The sequence below is a fragment of the Schistocerca piceifrons genome, chromosome 1, assembly GCF_021461385.2.
Source record: "Schistocerca piceifrons isolate TAMUIC-IGC-003096 chromosome 1, iqSchPice1.1, whole genome shotgun sequence".
Lineage (NCBI taxonomy): Eukaryota > Metazoa > Arthropoda > Insecta > Orthoptera > Acrididae > Schistocerca > Schistocerca piceifrons.
Window position 1 is genome coordinate 863008834 of NC_060138.1, and position 22154 is coordinate 863030987.

General features: G+C 38.9%; 1 protein-coding gene across 1 annotated transcript in view; it reads right to left on the bottom strand.

The window, feature by feature from the left end:
• Positions 1–1646: 1646 nt before the first annotated feature.
• Positions 1647–22154, bottom strand: part of LOC124716054 (lissencephaly-1 homolog) — a 174917-nt gene continuing 154409 nt past the window's right edge. Inside the window, exons 5-8 of the mRNA XM_047243141.1 lie at positions 12898–13072; positions 9826–10117; positions 8107–8302; positions 1647–3394 (exon numbers count right to left, since the gene is read on the bottom strand). Coding sequence (XP_047099097.1) covers positions 3321–3394; positions 8107–8302; positions 9826–10117; positions 12898–13072 — 737 coding nt within the window. The 3' untranslated portion in view covers positions 1647–3320. The remainder of the gene's footprint in view (positions 3395–8106; positions 8303–9825; positions 10118–12897; positions 13073–22154) is intronic.

A 22154-nucleotide genomic window follows, 5' to 3' on the forward strand; every position in this document is an offset into this window, starting at 1 on the left:
AGGAAGGTGATTTATTAAACTGTACATATTGTGGTACATATCACAGCCCTAGCTGACACTGTTTTTTTTACTTCCTTTTGTTCCTCAAAAGTAAGGCTTCTTTAGCAAATATAATTCTGCTATCATTGAAAATTCCCCAGTTAATTTTAGACGGGATCTGAACTATTTCCCCATTAATTTTTGCTGTTACTATAACAAAGACAGATCTTCACAGGCTGAAGAAACTTACACTGAAATTTTCAAACCAGAGCATATGTTTCTAACTACAAAGAAAACATTTTTTTATCATAGAGGATGGTACTCTAAATATTCTTCAACTATGGTTTCCTTATTTAAATCTGAGAACAAAGAATGCAGTCACACCCCTATTTAAGGAATCACTATTGCAGTCTTGGAATAAGTTAATGTAACAACTTAAAAATGAATTAAGACAGATTAAGAGTTAAAGCATTGCCCTCAAACAGAGAACTGATGTCTGGCTACCAAAAAACTATTTGTCTATGCAGTTACAATGGCATGTGCAGTGTAAATAACACTCATTGTGATTAACTTAATATAATTTATCCTGTATTGTGTGTACATGTGTAATACATAACTCATACTTTGACAAAGCCACAGAGTGGCATGGAATAAGTGGAAGTTAAAAACACTTTGTTTCATAAATTAAGAGAAGAGTAACTATGGTGTCAATGACAAGGTAAGTTCATTAAGAAAGCAATGAAATGGTCCTACAATGTAACTACATCAGTAACCTACTTTCCCCATAAATAACACACAGGTCTGCTTCAGTGACTGAACACTTTACTTAATCTGTGCCTTTTACAGATTTTAGAAGGGGTAAACAAATGTGTGCACACACACACACACACACACACACACACACACACACACACACACACACACACACACACACACACACACACACACACACAGAGAGAGAGAGAGAGAGAGAGAGAGAGAGAGAGAGAGAGACATACATACACATAATGTAACACAAAATAGGCCATTTTTAATTTATTAAAATTTCTACTGTGTCATCTACATGATATAGAATAGTCGTACTTGAAAACGATAATGAAATGGGACTGCAGACCTTAGAGATGTACAAGTCCTCAGTAGCATCAAGTTTTAATATTGTTAGGTTACCCCAATCAAATACAAAGTGTGCTCAGTAAAAAAAGATACTGCTTTATATTGATCGGACATACGTAAAAAAGATACAAGAAGGGTGGGAATGGAAGCAACAACAGTGAAAGAGCTCTATTAAAATTTCATCACTTACAAAGAGAAAGATGTAAATAGATCACTACTGGGAAGAGTTAAGAGAACTTTAAATGTCTGATAGGTGCCTGCGAATCTCTAGTAATGACGAAACGCAAGCATAATGAATACACAACAGGTTAAACATGTGTTTTAAATGGTACTCAAGCTGACAAGTAATATTGCTTTGGAATCTCATTCTCCAATGTTGTTATTGCTGCTTCACGACACCATCTTTTACAATTCCTTGCAATTACAGATGCAAATAGTATAGAGAGTATCATTTGTTAATAACAACAGTAAGTCTTCAAGCACCTAAATACAGGGGCTACTGTAAGAGCAATTACCTATAAATGAAAACGTGAGAGTATAAAAAAATGAACATATTTCTTAGCAGAACAGTATAAGAAACAACCACTGCAATAATTTTATTTCACATCTGAGATGACAACAAAAAAGTTTTTGCATAACTTAGGGACTACTACTGTGATAGTACACTGCTGCTCAAATTTATATATATCTATATAAACATACATATACTGCAGAAAATTTAAAAGCGCTCAATACTTAGTACCATATGTAATAATGGCCTAATGATTTTATTTAATAACTGTCCAATTTTCTGTAGGTAACAAACTTATGACTGACAGCTGGAAAAAGGTATTCATTTACATGCAGTTTTTACATTCAGTCATTTTTTACTGAAAAGTGTTTCAGTACATATAATTTCCTCCTTAAATATGCTATTTAATATGTCAAAAAATTTGTGTAGCTTTTAGTCTGAAGTACACTTATTAAATACTGATTAATAAGACAGTTTCTAAATCCCCCTCTATGAAAATATTTTGCACTTTTACATCAAAGAAGTGTGTTAAAAAGTGAAGAAAAGAAAGAACTGTAAGACTAGTAGTACAAGAGAAATAAAACGTGCCTTTCAATTCTTTGTACACTTTATAGAGCCAACTAGGTTACATCAAACAATATAATTTCACAAATGTGCCATAGCTTCTTTGGCATGTTTTGGAAATAGTTTCAAGTAGTTACCAAATAAAGCAAATCTACAGTATGTAGCTTTCTGACAAAGGAAGGAGTTATGATAAGAACAAGCATGATGAGTATCAGTTGATTTCTACAATTTCAGTCTTAACATATTCTTTTTCTGAGCCCAATAAGTAAAAGCAAAAATTCCTGAATTTTTGAAGCCATGGAAAACAGGACATCATCAAGGCAAAACTGGTTTTGAGTGTAAGCATGCATTTTCTTTGTTTCTGGTGAAATGAAATAAAAATACCAGTATCTCAAATGTCAGAGACTGTACACAACATAATCTTAAAAATAAAACAATCTTATATATGAAAATACAGCACTTCATCAACTTGATGGTGGCTGCATATTTGTCATATTTGCTATTTCTTGTGGACAACTGATTTAACAACAAACATGTTGCAGCACTGGTTAGCTCAAACAAAAAGATTCTATTCAAAAGATAAATTACAGAATTCTGCATAACAAAAACTTTACAGCAAGAGGTACATCACCAAAATAAATATATATAAAAAGGAAAAGGCAAAGGAGTCTTTATAACCAGCTTTGTGCTTGGATTTGGAGGCATGCAGATATCTAATGACGATAAACCTCTTGCTGGCTTGTCTTCCAATCCTCTCATGGCCACTTGTACACTTTTATTGTATCCAAAACATTTTCATTTTTGTGCAGAAAATGTCTGTCCACTTAAAGTTACACAATAATAAACATGTCTCAGCCACAAAATTAGCATTTTCTTCACTGAGAGGAAGTGGCACGTAAAGCCATCGATGCCAGCACCTCCAAAAACTTGTTTTGTTTGCTACTTTACGCACCACTCCATCTCTGCCTTTCCTTGACTGATTCACAAAGTTGACATCCAACTGGACCATCAAGGACTAGGCAGGGGAGAAACTTCGATTGTAAGCAAACAAAATTTCATAATGTCAGGGCCCGGTCATAAATTAGGAGGGTTGAAGAATAATTATCTACGATGTTAAGCTGCTTTATCACCAATTATTTATTCACAGTAGTAGTTAGCGACATTCCCACACCTTCACTGTTTGGTCAACACTGCCCGATATTACATATGGATGGCTCTTGTGGAAATCTGAAAAGAAAAATGAAAAAAACAGGTTAAGTTTACAAAGTAAATATGTTATTGACACAGAGATCTGATAGTACTAACCACTCTGACAACAGTGGCTGCATAAGAGAAACACTTACTTGCTTACAAAAACAAACATTTCTGAATTAATACAGTGGTGCATGAAAAAATATGTAGAGTATATATTTTCTGTGTAACACTATAGGTTCATTTTAATAAGAAAGCAGTAATATCTCCTGTTTGTAAGGCTGAGACCATAACATGTTAATTTTGTGATGTACAACAGAGTTGATAAGTAAAAAAACAACCCACAAACACACAGCAAAGAAAGATATTTTCATCTCCAGAATTTAACATGAAAAGAGGACAGATGGTAAAATACTACTCTTTCTTGTCAGACTGTCCACTTACGACCTCAGCTAAATCTTTCAGTGCTGGGACACAGAGGCAACAGAGGGCGCATGGAGAGGGGGGGCAGTGGCAGTAAAGGGGAGAAGTAAAAAGATTGTGGGTGTGTTGGTGGAACAGTGCACTGTGTAGTGTTGGAATGGGAACAGGGAAGGGGATAAGTAGATAAAGGACAATCAAGCTGACTCTTGCCTACATTTGTTACCAATGAGTGACGATGATAAGAACATTTTAGATGAGACTTGGGGGTTTCATTTACATCACTGTAACAAAAGCCATACGTAGACTTCGAATACTGTCTCAGGGGAACACACTAACCATGGTGAAACAATGAAACACACACACACACACACACACACACACACACACACACACACACAGAGCAGCAGCGCATGATGGAAATGCAGGCAGCAGTGCATGATAGGAGAAGCAAATTGGGTGGTGTTGGTAGGGAGTAGGCTGGCGTGGGGATGGAGAGGAATAGCAAGGTATGAGTGGGTGGGCAGTAAAGTGCTGCTTTGGGGAGCATACAGGGACAAGGTGTGGAGAGGGTATAGCAGCTAGGAGCAGTTGGAAGGTTAGACAGAGGGCGCATGGAGAGGGGGGGCAGTGGCAGTAAAGGGGAGAAGTAAAAAGATTGTGGGTGTGTTGGTGGAACAGTGCACTGTGTAGTGTTGGAATGGGAACAGGGAAGGGGTAAGTAGATAAAGGACAATGCCTGACTACGGTTGAGGCCAGGAGGGTAATGGGAATGTAGGATATGTTGTAGGGATAGTTTTCACCTGTGCAGTTCAGCAAACCTGGTGTTGGTGGGAAAGATCCAGATGGTACAGGCTGTGAAGCACTCATTGCAATGAAGAACATCGTGTTGGGCAGCGTGCTCAGCAAATCAAGTCGTCCGGCTGTTTCGCCATGTACCCTCAGCCCCAGTGCTTTAAGTGCCAGGTTGAGGGTCACGTATCGCACTGTGTTAAGTGCTCAGGCGAGCACAACAGACACACTTCCGAATTTCCGGTAATCTATGCTTGCTGCAGCAGGCCATATGCCACCAGCTGGTGTGACTGCCCGGCTTTCTCAAGCTTAAGTCCAGCCAAAGGCAGGGTGGCAGCTACAGCCATACTGACACAGCTGACTAGAAAACAATGACGATGACAACAGTCTGCTAAGACCAGCAAAGTACAGTAGAGGGACAGCACGGAGATGCTCTCCCCACAGAAGTGGGGACGACTGCCCAAAAGTGGATTGTCAATATCCAGATCCATCCCCGAGAAGAACAGTGGTGGCAAACTTCGCACTGCGGTGGAGAAAGTGACAGCAGCCTCTAAAGTCATCATGGCAGCAGCCTCTAAAGTCATCATGGCAGCAGCCTCTAAAGTCATCATGGCAGCAGCCTCTAAAGTCATCATGGCAGCAGCCTCCCTGGCCACGGAGAAGGAGGCAACCTCAAGGCAACTGCGTTTAGTTTTTGCCAGAGGCCTACGATCAGCAGCAGGGGTGCAAATCCCAGTGAGCATTTCTGCACCCAAGCAGAGGAGTGTAAGGGTGCCTGCCCCTGTAACTGCCCCAGCAGCACCACAGGACTTGGGCACCAGGAAGACATTTGTCGACCCAACAGCGATGGCAGCAGCAGCACCAAGAGCCATGTGGGTGACTAGTGCCAAGGCAGAAGAAAAGGCAATGGCATTCTCACCCAAGCGCAAGAGAACAGCCTGCAGCTTTCCGAAGAATCAGTAGCGCAGCTTGTTGAGCAAGCAGAACTGCTCGAGGATCAACAGCAGAAAAACTACACCATGCAGTAAAGGGGAGACACCCCACAACAGCATGCTGCCACAGTTCAACTTCAGCCCGAGTCACCAACAACAATGCCCAGCACAGGGCTCAAAGCAGCACCCTGCGTTGCTGCACTGGACTCTTCTCACTAACGACCTATGGCTCTGACACGGTATTGAGGCAAGATATCCACTACTAACAAAACCTACATTATCTGTTGAAGGCAGCAAGAAATCTGCTATTGCTCTTACTTCCTGACCCAACTTTTTGCCAAGACTCTTGCCTCGGTACTTTTTTCCTCTGACCTTCAAATTTTTACCCTCCACTCAATTTTTGACCCAATCTATCTCTAGGTGGGTGTATACTAATAGTTAATTATAACCAGACATACACAAACATTGCAGTACCCACATCCTGTGAAGACTTCACTTAGTGAACATTAACGCTTATGCAGAGATGGCAGTAGACCTTTTGTGTCGGCCATCATGCCAGTGTGGGGATGGAGGAGGCCCACCCTTTAACAGCTGTTTCTTGGCCACAGTTTATCGGTGTCCATTCATGCGGGCAGACAGTTAGTTGGTTGTCACGACCATGTGGAATGCAGCACTGTGGTTGCAGCTTAACTTGTAGACCACATGACTTGTTTCAAAGGTAGCTCTGCCTTTGATGAGATAGGTGATGCTTGTACCAGATTGGAGTAGTTTGTGGTAGGAGGATGTATGGGACAGGCCTCACATCTAGGTCTTATTACAGGGATACGAGCTGCGAGGCAAGGGGGTTGGGAGCAGGAGTTGTGTAGGGATGGACACGAATATTTAATAGGTTCGGTGGGCAATGGAATACCACTGTAGGAGAGGTGGGAAAGATAGCAGGTAGGACATTCCTCATTTCAGAGCATGACGAGAGATAGTCTAAACTCTGATAGAGGATGTGATCCAACTGCTCCAGTCGTGGGTGGTACCGAGTCATGTGGAGAATGACACACTGTGGCCAGTTGGTGGGACTGTGGGAGGTGGTGGCTAACTGGAAAAATAAGGCATGCAATATCTGATTTTGTATGAGGTTGGGAGGGTAATTACGGTCTGTGAAGGCCTCAGTGAGACCCCTGGTATAGTTTGAGGGGGACTGCTCATCATAACTGCAGATGCGACATCGACAGACGTACATGTTGTATAGAAGGGTCTTCTTGGTATGGATTGGGTGGCTGCTGTCAAGATAGAGGTATTGGTGGTGGTTGATACGTCTGATATGGATGGAGGTACTGATTTAGCCTTCTTTGAGATGGAGGTCAACATCAAGAAAGGTGGTTTGTTCAGGAGGACCAGGTGAAGTGAATGGCGGAGAAAGTGTTTAGGTTCTGAAGGACTGTTGATAGGGTGTCCTCACTCTCAATCCCTATCATGAAGATGTCATCAATAAATCTGAACCAGGTGGAGGGTTTGGGATTCTGGGTGGTCAGAATGGATTTCTCTAGCTGGGCAATGAATAGGTTGGCATAGTATGGTGCCATGCAAGTGCCCATATCCATACCCCAGATTCGTTTACAGGTGATGCCTTCAAAGGAGAAATAACTGTGGGTTAGGATATTGTTGGCCATCACGACTACGGAGGAGGTTGTAGGTTTGGAATCTGTCAGGCATGTTCAATAGCAGCAAGGCCATGGGCATTAGGGATGTTAGTGTAAAGAGAGGTGACATCACTCAGTTTTGGGCAGGGCACCAAGTGGTAAAGGAACAGGAACTGTTGAGAGGCAGAGGAGGAATGGTCTACGAAAGCAGAGATAATCTCAGTGGTGGCACAGTAACTGGCCACAATGGGGTGTCCTAAATTGTTGCGTTTATGGCCTTTAGGAAACAAAAAAAATGGCTCTGAGCACTATGCGACATAACTTCTGAGGTCACCAGTCACCTAGAACTTAGAACTAATTAAACCTAACTAACCTAAGGACATCACACACATCCATGCCCGAGGCAGGATTCGAAACTGCGGCCGTAGCGGTCACGCGGTTCCAGACTGAAGCGCTTAGAACCGCACGGCCGGCTTTAGGAAACACACAGAGGGCAGAAGTGTGGAGAGTGCTTGGGATAAGGAGAGAGTAAAACTCTGAGGAAAGGTTCCGGGATGGGCCTAAGGCTTTGATGAGAGACTGGCAATTCTGCTAACTTCGGCACTTTCAGACAGGCATGTACTTGAACAGACTGCAGTTGCCCAAGATAGTATGGCATCAATCAGCCTGTGTGTTGATGATCAGCGTGATATTATATTTATGAGGCTGACAGGAAAGCTTTTTTGAAGTTATATCAATGACAAACATTCCTGTTTTTCTCGGAGCATATAATGTTACAATTTTGGGTATTTGTACGTCTGTTTCCTTTATGTTCCATTCCATTAATGGACTGAAATAGTTGCAACACTTCTGATTAACAGAATTAACACCACGTTTTTCCTCAACAAGATACATGGCTTGGGGCATAACTAAATGCTAATATAAAATCTGCTTTAAAACTAAAATACCATTCGAATTCTGTTATATTTACCAACTGAGGTGCAAAAATGCTGATGCGCTTCCAGGACTTTCATGCAGCGCTTGTTACGAATTTCCCAAACTCGAAGGGTCTTATCATCACTGGCACTCACTAGGAATTTTCCACCAGGATGGAAAACTAGGCCACGCACCCAATTTGCGTGACCAACAAGTGTGAAGAGACAAATGCCTGTGCTGACATCCCACATCTGTAAACATAAAAATATTTAATATAAAAATCATAATACAGACAAATTTTGCATAAAATTTGCCATTCATAACTTTCAGTGTAATAATTTCAAGGTGTGTGTGTACTTTGTATTTCCAATACGCTAATAAATGACATTTACAAGTCTTCACATAGTCCATCCCTACATCACAAAACATATCAACTATTTTGATGACAAAAGAACAGTTTTTGACAACTCCTTTGTATCATGGCTTTTTGTGTGTGTGTGTGTGTGTGTGTGTGTTCAGTTAACTGAAGTACAGCTTCACCAGTTCACCAGTAATAAGTTGCTTATGCCAATTTGATTCTTATTTCCATTATTGCAAGTTGTTTCCTACTTAGTCTGTCTGTGCTTAGATATTCCTACAGCGGTACTCACACTATTGTTCCTTAACAGGTGCGAACTTTTTTAATGTCAAATTATATTAATTTACTAACATAATCTCTAATGAATAAAATATTTGCTGCTGATTCGAGCACTTCAGTCGTCATACTTATTCTTGTCCCATGCTAATAAATCTTGCAGCAACTAATGTACACAACTGTTCTATATACTGTACTGTTTAAAATTCATTCATTTACTTTTAATCACACCAACACTTTGTATATAATGAACAGATACTTTTATATGTAGAAAAAAATGGTACCATTTATTATGATATGTGCAATGTTTTCTTGTAAACTTGCTTTTCATTAATTACTGAATTATTGAGTGAATAACACAAGAGGAGCATGAGAACAGCAAGGAAACACCTAAACAGAATGCTATCAACTACTACATTACTTAAAAATTGATAGGAAACAAAATAAGTTACAAAAATAAAAATCACTGAAATTGCTGAAGAAAGGACTAAGTCCAAAGAAATGATAAAAAATATTTTCATAAAATGGTTTCTGAACTGAAGAAAAGAAGGATGGAAAAGATCAGTGCTTAACATCCCACCAAGGTTAGCACAAGGTACCTACAATCTTTGATTAGATGGGAAAGGAAATCTACATGTACTTTCAAAGGTACCAAGCCCGCATTTCCCAAAGTGATTAGGGAAGTTGTGGAAAATCAAAATCTCAATGGTCTGATGGAGATTTGAAATGATATTTTTAAAAATATGTTCATAATCAATGAGTGTCAATTCTCAGTTAAAACTAGAATTATCTACCATACTAATTTTTGAATAAAATAACAAAAGTTGGGTTGAATAAATCTGCTTGCAACTAGTGGCAACAAAAAACACTTAGTACATACAACAAATAACAGCACAGCATTGAGAAAGCCTTTAGGAAGAAAGGTCAACAGCACACAACTTATGCACTAGTTAATGAGAAATTTTAGGCAAAGGGTTGCCTCAAAACTTCACACACTCAGCTTTCAGAATTTATATTTCATCATAATAACATTACATAACATAGACATTCTTAGTTGTTTAAAACTGTGTAGCCCTTAGTTGTTTAAAACAGTGTAGCCCTTAATGATCAATCTGGAACAAGCACAAACATAACTGTTACCTTAATTGTCTTGTCTCGTGATCCAGATACAAGGAAAGGTCCTGTGTGGGCACCCTTTTTGTTGTCGACACCAGCAGCCTCATTGATGGGAGCAGCAGCAGACTCTGGCGCCCATGCAATGCATTCCACAACATGATCGTGATCACGAAGTTCTGCTTTACACTCTTTGCTTGCAGAAGCCCATACTCGCACGGTCTGGTCATTGGAACATGACGCAATTAAGGATCCGTCTTGATAAACTTGCACCATTCGCACCCACTCACGGTGCCCGGTAAATGTCTTTACACAATACCTGTAAATATTAAATTGTGTTTTTGATGTGCGTATTGCAGCCAGATACAACAGTAATCTTATAAAAGCTTCAGTCAAAAGCTTATAAAAGCTTTAGTCAATACATATCAACTGATGATCTCAGTGAAAAGCATAACAGTTTCAATGAAAAAACATATAAGGCCAAGTATCTGCAGAACAGCTTTATATTTTCCAGCAGATGGTTGCATTATTGCCTGCACACTTCCATTGAAAATCTTTATTTTCATCTAGAAAACTTCAGCATCACAAACCTCTGATATGGTTTTATAGTTTTTAGAATCAGAAGGTGTCAAGAAAGGGGGGGGGGGGGGGGGGGACAAGGTTTCATATTCTATCGGCCATAGTTTGCTCTAAGTAGTAATTTGGTACTATGCAGCTTTAGGTTGAGGAGTATCTTGTTTGTACACAACTGTTCCATATACTCTCCATGAAACTAATAGGAGGAACCACTTGGAGGTAGCAGCCATCAATACATACTGACTGTCATCCCTAAATTACCACATACTCTCCAACAGTTCTCATGTAACCGTGATAGTCATACTGGAGCACTCTTCATGTTGTTTATATTCTCCACATCTTTAACACAGCAGCACAGTACTTCACAAATACTGCTGTGGTCTTCAAGCACAATCTAATCACTTCAAGTGTGTGCCAACACACTAACTCTTAGATCCATCCATAGAAACATTTTTTCTCATGATGCTTACTCCAATTTTTGTGCATAAGCTCCTAACAAATTGAAAAGTAAATGCATTAAAAACTGCAGTCATCTGTGACCTATTGGGAATGTATTGTGAAGAGTGGAGGACAATTTCTATACACTGACAAAAAAATTCAAGGGCCATAGAGGAAACAATTACTTTGTTTCGGTCTATGGTTGCCTTATCCAAATGGACACATGATAGCAGTACACTAATTCCTTGCTGCAAGTTCCAAAAACTTGCAAGTACTGGAATTTCAGTGTCATGCTTCTACAGTATTCAGTTCCTGTTCGGAGTGGACTTTAAAGAGAAGCAATTTATAATAAGTTCTCACAATTGCAGCCTAGATTTTTGTGGGAATCAGTGCCTTGAAAAAAAAATGCAACGGTCATTTAGATATTATTCCCTAGGTCCAATAATTTTATGAATGACAAATTTTTGAAAGGGGCTAAACTGAAGGAAAAATGCAGACTGAAACATACATAAATGGTAGATGACAATGGACCACTACCAAATGAATGAAATGGAGAATTCATGCAGGCACACAGCAAACACCATTATTGTTCAGAGAATCACTGCAGGGGACCTTAACAAGAAAAAATTTACCAGAGTTGCTATATCTGTTATGCACCAGTAGTTTTCCTGACATGCCCAATAGTAAGAAGTGCATACAAAAAAATGGTGCGAACAGTCTAAGTCACAAGATGACCAAGCAACAAAAAATTTATGTAGATTTTTGTCTTTACTTTGCCACTCAGATACAACCTGTTTATCTTCCTTATCAAATGGGAAAGAAAATATCCAGTGACCTTATTTTGAGCCTCTAAAAGTACTATGCACCAGGAACATTCCTTAATGGAGCCTTGTAACATGCTATTTTGCATCTGAATTAAAATGATGTCACATCTATGTGGTTTTTACACAATCTATAGTTAGCTTTAAGAAAATGGGACTCACATGTAAATACTTTAGTGTTTGTAAATGTGTGTAAATGTTTTATAATATGAAATGTATCTATACAGATGTCCATCTCCAAGAAATCTAAAGTGATGTAGAGATGTTTTGCGTGTAATATTACTGGTCACTATTATGAACTTGTCTTCATTATTGCTAAAAGCAAAACCATATTTTTAAGGGGAAAAATTGCCATTAATTGTACAATACAGTTAACACAGTTGAAGTACTTGCAATTTTTATGGAATAAGGACACAGCAGAAGAAACTCTCCGGTTATGTAAGTGACGGCACTAACTGAGATTTTTAAGGAAATGGTTGAGACAGTACTAGTAATTTGTATAAAAATATTTGAGTACAGTATACAAATGATGATAAACACTATTCAGCATTGCTTCTTTCACAGCATTCAGTAACTCACAATACATAACACATCACAGTTCGTGGATTTTGATTTCATCTTGCACTTTGAGAAAGTAGGGAACAGCTGAAAGTGATTTGGCTTCTTTTTCTAATTGGTCTTACTGAAACTATTGCAAAGGATAGTACTCATAATATGACATAATGTGCAATCATCCAAGGCAATTTTAACCACTGAACCCACAATATTCTCAAAAATATTGCGGATATACGAGTCACATATTTGCAATGACAGCACTTGCTATAGCAGGCATTCTATTTTAACTATCTTGAAGTTCTAGTGAGATCTGGGTTATTTGACATTAAAGCTTATCAATACGAAGAGGCCGCGCGCACCAACGCATGCACGAACACAATTAGTGGTCATGGACCCAAATAATTTTAATTGGGGAAGCAGAATACAGAACCAAAAAATATTAATTTGTCAATATCCTTGTCACTTATCTAACAAATTCAGTTCTTTTTAAGTAAGAAGGATAAAAAATTATATATTTTTGCATTCCCCCCCCCTAATTCAACCTCAGCATTATTTGCTGCAGTGAAATTAAGAGTTTTTCTTGCAGAACAGAAAATAATACAACCAGGTATTACACCACATCTACGTATTATATCACTAACATCTATATGTGGAGTTCAAGGCATATGCAAGATATTTTATAATTCCAATGAGAATTACTATTGCTCACCCTGTGGCAACTTCCCACATTTTGATAGTTTTGTCTCTGGAAGAGGACACTAAGAAGTCCCCTCCAGGCATGAAGGTTACACTAGATACATTGTGATCATGTCCATGCATTGTTTTTATGCACTCGTAATTCTGAAAGTCCCATAGCTTGATTGTCATATCTGCGCTGCATGATGCTGCAACACAGAACACAAAAGTTTAAAATTTATAACTATTAATAACTGACAAAAACAAACACAGAATGAAGCTTAAAATAGCAGGCCCTTACACAGACAGAGAGTCACCAACTTTCCTATAGCATTTAATGGAATCATTTATAAACCCAATTTTCTCCCCAGTCCCCAAATAACCTGCCTTACCAGAGCATGAGAGTGTTAGGTTTTCTTCTGACTAAGCAATAGGACAGTAGGCACAGAAATAACTTAAGCACAAAAAAACTTTAGATTGAAAAAATAGGCCATAATTGATAGATCTATGGTCAAGCAATTAGACAGAAAACAGCAAATACACAATTAATGAAGAAAACCAACAGGTTCTGTTTTTTTCCTACAGCTTAAAACACTGAAAATCCCCAACCTATGCTATGTCTAAATGGAGAAGACAATTTGTGCAAGTAGAATAGTGAGAAAGTAACTAACTTAACAACAACATATGACCCTCCCAGTTTCCACAACTGCTTTAATGGATGAAATAAACCAACATTCTGTGACCTTGAAAATAAGAACATACTGGGGAGAGAAAAAAAAAAAAAAAAACCACACCTTCATGGGTGGACTCAAATCAAAATGTGCATGTTAAACACATGATCAGCAGCAGACAACTACAACTGTGCTTGTGGAGGCTTTACAATGCTTTTACAATGCTGTTACACTATTTGTCCACTGCAGAATTCTGGAGAAGATTGGGTTCTGTGTAGGATTACAAACTATAGGAGCTACACATTGTTTAGAAAAGAACAGTTCAGATTTCAAGGCAATTAAGTAAAAATAGAGGGATCTGTCAAGAGGAAGCTGCTAGATAATTCTGATACTAGCCACAGAACATCGAAATTAATTTTCAGGCTCATTTACTGTAAACTTTTTCTTTATGGATGTACACTTTCACAGAGTATATTTATGAGAGGAACCACATTTTGCTGCAACTTCATACTCCATTGAACGTATAAGAAAGCTGCAGCAGAAGCACATGATTACAGCACTTCTTAAGACAGAAAATTAAGCCTGCACTACACCATATATGAATAACTGAATGAGTGAGCAGATCTCGTATGTAATACTATAACAATATGTTACCTGACACATAAGCAAGCATGCTTGCTTATTGGTATGTTTAGGTAAGATGCACAGCACAAAGCCATGAAGTCTGACTGCACATTTGCTCTTCTTTTTTACAATATAACTTAATTTCCAGAATCTAAATTTTTGGGTACACAACTGAACAATAAAAAAACTTTTATTAACATGTCGACAAGCAGCTCAATGCATATTACACTGTGGCTGCCGACTTCAATCACATGAAGGGAACTTGTGTATCAAAACACATTTTAAGTGTTTTCTCTCTCTCTCTCTCTCTCTCTCTCTCTCTCTCTTTTTCTCTCTGGGGAAAACTAATATTATCACAGTATCTAGGTAGCAGAAAATTAATACTGGGTGAAAGAGTATTGTTAGTTGTATCATGCGATAGATCCTGATTATTCTAACTGTCACTATATGTTTGAGAACATACGAATTCTTGTCCATTGTCAAATACCAGGAATAAGGTATCAGCATAAAATTTAATGTATTGTTGCTAGTGTCAATGTGTAAGACACCTGTAAATAGTTTATAAGTAAAATAATAAAATTTATTCATATGGGCAAGTACTTAGAACTTCTACAACTGTCTTGGAACACTAGGATGTAAATCTTAAGTCTACAAAAAACAAGAAAAACAGATAATAAATCATACCTAAAAAAGTAAATACTCTACCTTACTTATGAAGCTCACTGTGTCGAACAGTACTGCTGTTCTAAGTCAAAATTGTGTGTTTCAGGTACATTCAGATTTTAATATGAACTATCTTCTTTAAGTTCGATGTGCAACAGGTCCCATTTAGGTCCAAGATCTGTCACTTAAGAACACATGACTCAAACAATGTTCTAATTGCAAACAGCCAATGTGTTACCGATATAAAAATTGAGTGTTATGTAAATGATTTAGCAAAAATTGTAGTGGATAACATCACACTGATGCTAACAGAAATACAGTTTGTAACTTAACTGCAACAAAGTGCACTGCATAGTTTCACATGAACCCATAAGAGTCAAATTTACTGTGAAAGACTGAACAAATAATCAGTGATATCACTGATCCTTAGGACTGAAGATAGATGAAAAACTTCCCTGAAGTATCACACACAAAATTATTTGATAAAAGTGAATGTGGCTGTCTTCATTATAAGAAAAATCCCACTTTCACCAAGAATGACCTATAGAAGCTTGTTTATTTTGCACAGTTTCACACTACTATATTTTAAGGTATTAAATTACGGGGCAACTCTCCTCATTCACAAAAAAATGTTCTTAGCGCAGAAAAGGATAGTGTCAGTTTTTCAACCTCATGCAGGCTGTTGTTCAAGTACCCCTAAATTCTAATACAGGAATCCCTGCGCACATTTCATTTCATAAAGAGAACTGTAGTTAATACAATAAACACACCCAAAAAGAACTTTGGCATTCAGCCGGAGAGAATAAACAGATAATTATTGGTCCATTAAACAGAAAACTTTGCATTAGTCTGCAGGTTTCATTTCCAATGTACTTCCAACATAACAGAAAAAAATCCAAATGGCAAAGCACAGATTTTGAAATCTGTATTTCAAGGTCTGAGATCATCTTATCTTGGAATCTACTTCTTGGCCATCCAAGGAGTCATGAGCTTTCCATCTTCCTGTCATATATCTGACAGCCTCTTCTGCCAGGTTCCATTCTGACAACTTGGGCTGCCCACTAACATCTTGCTTTGATGATTACTACTGAACACTGGTCAGCAAGCTGAACTAGTTCTTCACTGGATCTCCACACTCATCTTTGTGTTGCTTGGTCAAATATTGGCCCAAAAATTTTTCTGTTCACTTTATCTTCAAAGACAGGGTTTTGCTCTTCTTTTGGTTACCCTCCATGTCTCCACTCCATCTGCCAGTACTGGCCTGATTATTGAGTTGTATAGTTTCAGCTTGGTTTTCACGGTCAGAAGTTTGGAGGAAAGAAGTTTTTGGAGGTAAAAGTAAAATTTCTTTGCAGTCCGTAGTCTAATTTCATATTTGAAGCTGGAAGGGTTCTTGAAAGTGCAGTTTTTTGTATTGAGATCACCACATTTTTCTGCAGTCATGTTTTCCTTTTTTAGGTCACCCGCATTTTATAGGGCAGTACATTTGATTGGTTACCTGTGATGTTCCCATTTGTTGCTTGTTTGGCTTCTCTTATAACTTTCCCCATGACAAGGTTGAAGATAAGTGGGGATTACATCACCCTGCTTCAGCACATTTTTTTCTCAAAATAGTCTGATAGCAAACTGCAATATGTGATCCTGCTTGCCATCTTCTCCATACACATTTTGATCATGTTGATTAGTTGCTTAAGGATTCCATATTCTGCCACGATTCCTTGTACCATTTCTGTGCACTGAACCATAGGCCTTCTGAAAGTAAAAAAAACTGGTAATATATGTTGTTCTTGTACTTTCATACTTTTTCTTTGACAGCCTTCACTCAAAATACACTTTCTACTTTGTTGATCTGTTTTTCTAAAAACCATTCTGGTAGTCCTTTATTAGATGCTCGGTACGTAGGGGGCAACTCTTCACAATATTATACGTGACAGTACTTCGTGTGCTGTGCTTAACACGGAAGAATGATTCCTTCTGTCCAACCAGTATTTTTGATCTCAGAAACTTTTAAGAGCAAGATGAAAATTTCTCATGAAGTTTACAACCATATTTCAGCAATTACACTGGTATTATGTCAGTTCTAGACACTTTGTGGTTTTTCAATGTTTAATGCTGCTAGTTTCCTCTTTGTATGTTTGGCCAATTACGAGTTTTCTCCAGTTTGTTTACCAGTTTAGAACAGTTCAATAAGTTGTCAAAATATTCCTTTCAAGCACATAATATATCATCTTGTCTAATCATAATACTGTCATTGTTGTCATGATGAGGTCCTGACTGCAGTTTATACCACTTCCTGACGTTATTTACGATGCCATACACTTTGTGCATGTTATTTTCTTACTGGTCGTTCCAAATAGTTTCTATGGTGTGTTTCAGGCAAAGCCTCTTTTCTCCCTTCATAGGGTCTTGTTTGTTTCCTTCTGTGTCTCCTTGTAGCCCTGATCTTCTATTCTTTTCTCCTGTCCTTTAGGCATTCCTTCCTGGCTATGATGCTAACTTCTATTGCTGTTTTGCATGTATCACTGAACCATTTCTTTTTCTTTGTCCACAGTCCATCTACATGTTCAGTTTCACATTCATTCACTTCTATTGTTACTTTATCAAGTATTTCAAATATGTTGCTCACTTCCACTTGATACTGACAAGTTTCAAAGTTGTCCCCCAATGGCTGAACTTCATACTGCATTCTACTTCGTGTATGTTTTCTGTGATTTGTTTTCAACTGGACTTTGTAATAAAACAGGTTATGGTGAGATAAATGTACTAACTGATATTGGATCATATGAAGTGAATGATACCGCACTGAAGACATGAAAACCAGAAATGCACTACTACAGTGTTATGTGCAAATGTTTAAATGTCAACGTTTATAAATGCTTAATGTAATTACAAAGGTGATTACGGACTCCTCAAAAAAGATGTAAAATTAATTATATTTTATTTATGAAATGTATGTTCCAAAGATTTTTTATATAAATAGATTGATATATGATAGTAATTTCCTTGCTATATGTTGTTAGAGGTAAATCTCTGTTCTTTTGGGCAGTTGAATGTTCAAGTTCGAAGTTCTGCAGAAAGTCCACCACAATTCATATTATTATTGAAACATCAACCCAATCAGCCTCTAGACAATTATAGAAAGATAAACCACAGAAAGGAATGCACAATGAGCCAATAACACAAAACAAAAAACAGCAACAAAAAGGTGAGTGCTTTTATTATTATTAACAGAATTAGTTACGTAAATTTGACTGTCCCTGTCACTTGCTGCAGTGTGTCAATATCTCAGTGTGGCAAGTTCTGTGAAAATGTGATGGGTCACCCAAGTTACTAACTTACTCCAAACATTAATAAACCACAAGATGGTGGGGGAGGTCAGAACTTCCACAGCTTCTACTATCAAGTTATGGTCAGAGCCTGAATCAGCTATCCAATTTGGACGAATATCGCCGATTCCACTCATACGCCTTTTTTAAATTAATATATGGTCAGTTTGGTTTGCTGTCTTTCCATCTGCCAAATATTACGTCACTTTGTATGGTAAGGATGATTTATGGCTCAATGAATGATACCCTTTCTAGTCCATTTTCATTCATTTTCCTCATTGGGCTTTCATTGCCTGTGGTCGGTTGCAAATGTTTCTCTCTCTCTCTCTCTCTCTCTCTCTCTCTCTCTCTCTCTCTCTCTCTCTCTCTCTCTCTCTCTTTTTAAAAAAAAGCTTGGCATTAAAGTCTACAAGTTTGATTACAATTTGTTGCAGTAAGGTGTCATACACATTCTGTAGTTCACAGAAACTGTCCTCTACAGTGTTACACTCTGGCCTCGGTGATGGCAGTATTTTGTTTCTCATCTCTAGCAATTTCATCCTATCATTGACAATTGCCTCCGTGTCTTAACGGCACCATCACCACATGAAGAATTACGATTAGAGTGAATCAGGCTCCCTGACTGCTATATATAATTTGCTTCTTTTAATTCCTACAGGCATTGGTACCTTTCAGAATGATGTGTCTTCCTGAATGAGATTTTCACTCTGCAGGGGAGTGTGCGCTGAATTGAAACTTCCTGGCAGATTAAAACTGTGTGCCCGACCGAGACTCGAACTCGGGACCTTTGCCTTTCGCGGGCAAGTGCTCTACCATCTGAGCTACCGAAGCACGACTCACGGCTGGTACTCACAGCTTTACTTCTGCCAGTATCTCGTCTCCTACCTTCCAAACTTTACAGAAGCTCTCCTGCGAACCTGCAGAACTAGCACTCCTGAAAGAAAGGATATAGCGGAGACATGGCTTAGCCACAGCCTGGGGGATGTTTCCAGAATGAGATTTTCACTCTGCAGCGGAGTGTGCGCTGAATTGAAACTTCCTGGCAGATTAAAACTGTGTGCCCGACCGAGACTCGAACTCGGGACCTTTGCCTTTCGCGGGCAAGTGCTCTACCATCTGAGCTACCGAAGCACGACTCACGGCCGGTACTCACAGCTTTCTCCTGCAGGAGAGCTTCTGTAAAGTTTGGAAGGTAGGAGACGAGATACTGGCAGAAGTAAAGCTGTGAGTACCGGCCGTGAGTCGTGCTTCGGTAGCTCAGATGGTAGAGCACTTGCCCGCGAAAGGCAAAGGTCCCGAGTTCGAGTCTCGGTCGGGCACACAGTTTTAATCTGCCAGGAAGTTTCAATGTGTCTTCCTGTCAGTTTGTATCAGAAGTAGGGCGTGTTGAATAATCAAGCCTTTTTCTATCTAACTTCGTGTACTGGAGATCTCTAGGACAATCACGCAGCGTAACAGATAAGGACTCCAACAACATGAATTTGTCTCATCTGCTCCAAATCCCTTAATATAACATGTAACTGTGCACAAGGGAGAACTCTATGCCAGAAAACTACACAGCTGCCAAGGTGGTCACCAAACTTGGATTGCCATCTAATTATGGTTTTCATTTAAAATATCATGGAACAATATTTTGAATTTGATGTGGAGTGCCTTCCTACTTGAATTTAAGCTATTCTAAAATATTCTAATAACCCCTATGTGCAGAAACCAACTAGACCAGCTTTAATTTATTTGTATCTCAAAGCAACAATGATTATCTCCGTGCAGAAGAGAACTGCAATTAACTACACCATTTACTGAAGACCTACTGATTATCAGGAGGCCTAGCCTTCCTCACTCGTTTTGATGAATGGCTGAAAGCACCCCTAGGCAGTGCAGAGGAAAAGATTTCCAGGGTTCCATCTTAGTCCCACGAGCAGCTAGGGAAATAAAAGTCCACCTAGACACAGTCCTGTGTGCCTAGGTAAGCCTTAAACAAATGCAACAGGTTCCCCAGAGGTTGCCTGCTAACAACTTTTCCACCTGAACAGACATGCATTTTCTCGGCACACAACACACCCTGAAATTGAGGTGGCTAAAAAAAAATATTAATAATAATAATAATTAAAATAAAATAGAGGTTTTACCATCCTTGCTATCTGGATGGCTGAGCCAATATCTCAATTTGCTGTGCTTTTCTCCTCAGCAAATATTCAGCACTGCTGTATTTATTCCTCAAAAGAGTCCTAGAGAGTATTATCTTTTCACTTGTTGGCCTGTATGTTCCAGATATAATTTTATACCAGAAACCCAATTTAGTCATAATCTGGACCACGTAATGCATCACTGACACTGACCTCTGCTGATTTTCAAATGAAGTCCATATCATGAATTGAAACATCTGAGGAATCTGCAATTGGCACAGACTATTGAGCAAATGTGACACTTAAGATTTATTGTCTTCACAGTTATTGGCAGGACTGAATTCTTGGCCTCTAGTGATTGGAAGCCCATTTTCGTTAAAACGGCAAAATGGTCCATTGTCCGACAATGGCTCTGGCCACTGAAGCCTCCCCCACAGAATTCATGTTGATACATTGTCTTTGGTGATGATCTGCTTCATTCTCATAGAAATCCATACAAAAATTTAATTAAAAACTGTCTTTGCCACATAAAACAATTTATTTGTATTTTAAGAGGTGAGCAGTTTTGACCTATGTGTGATTAATGCAAGATAACTGTTGGAAACAGTAGCACAGAGCAGGAACTGCTATGGGAAGGTCAACTGAACTGAGCAGATGATCTTCGTGACTCCCCAGAGCGATTTTTGCTCCATGCCACAATCTGAAACAGTAACCTTGGAGTAATTGGTCGGAAGATTATCCCACACAGATCAAAACTGGTCACCTTTTAAAACAAAAATCAATTATTTTATGCAGCCAAACATTTTTAATTAAAATTTTTAATAGTGCTTTTTGACCATTTATTTCCACAAACAATATAGCAAAAAAATTTAAGTCCACGTAAGTCTGTCTGGGCTCAAAACTGTTACGATCAAGGAACTTCAAATTTCCTGACTTGTTAATCCTGCGAGTTCTTGGAATCCAGACACGATGGCTTTTGAATGGTCAGAAGAGCCTACAAAAATTCCTTGTTCGCCCATTAGGATCGAGCTTTCCTTGGCCTGGCAATCTGTCCAGGGTGACAACCTTCAGACTGAATACACGAAGATGAGATAGGTCAGGTTCCCTCTTCAGCCACTTCTCAAACTGGGTTCCACCACATAGTCCTTTAGTTGAGCAGTGATTTCAGATGTAGTTAGTTGTGTTGATGGCTTCAGCCTAAAAGATGACAGTAATCCTGGCTCTAGCAGCATGCAACGAGCCATTTTTGACCAATAAACAGTTCTCTTGTACAGCAAAAGCATTCTGCTGTAGTATGTATGGAACTGTTAGACATTGCCACATTTCTGCCAGTCTTGTAGAGTACTAGAGTCGAGCCCATGGCTGGAGCTTATATGCACGCTCCACATTAATGTCTGCAGTGGGCATTTTCTGGTCATTATCGCTCTATCTCCTCGAGTGTCACTTTAAACAGTTGTTCGTTGCAACATGGGAACCCAAGTCAGTTTAGCTTGAGGCTTTTTTCTTTCTCATTAAAACTAGTCTCATGTTTATGAATTGCAATGGCTTCCATAAACAAATGGTTGTTATATCTCCTCTACTGTGAAAAATAGTGTGGTTGGGTCACAAAGCAGGTGCTCTACCGTAGCTGGTTTCTCCACCTGTTCCAACCTGCATTACCATTTATGTTTGGTGATATTGGTATTGATGGATACACCAGTCATGGCTCATACTAAGAAAGCCTCAAGTTTAACAGATCCTGGCAATGAATGACCATTTTAACTAACAATGGAAAAGCTACAGCAATAATGACAGAAACAGCTCCCACAGACATTAATGCGAAGAATACGTACAAACTCGAATGATGAGCTTGGCTGCAGTCAGCTACCCAGCAATGGAGGA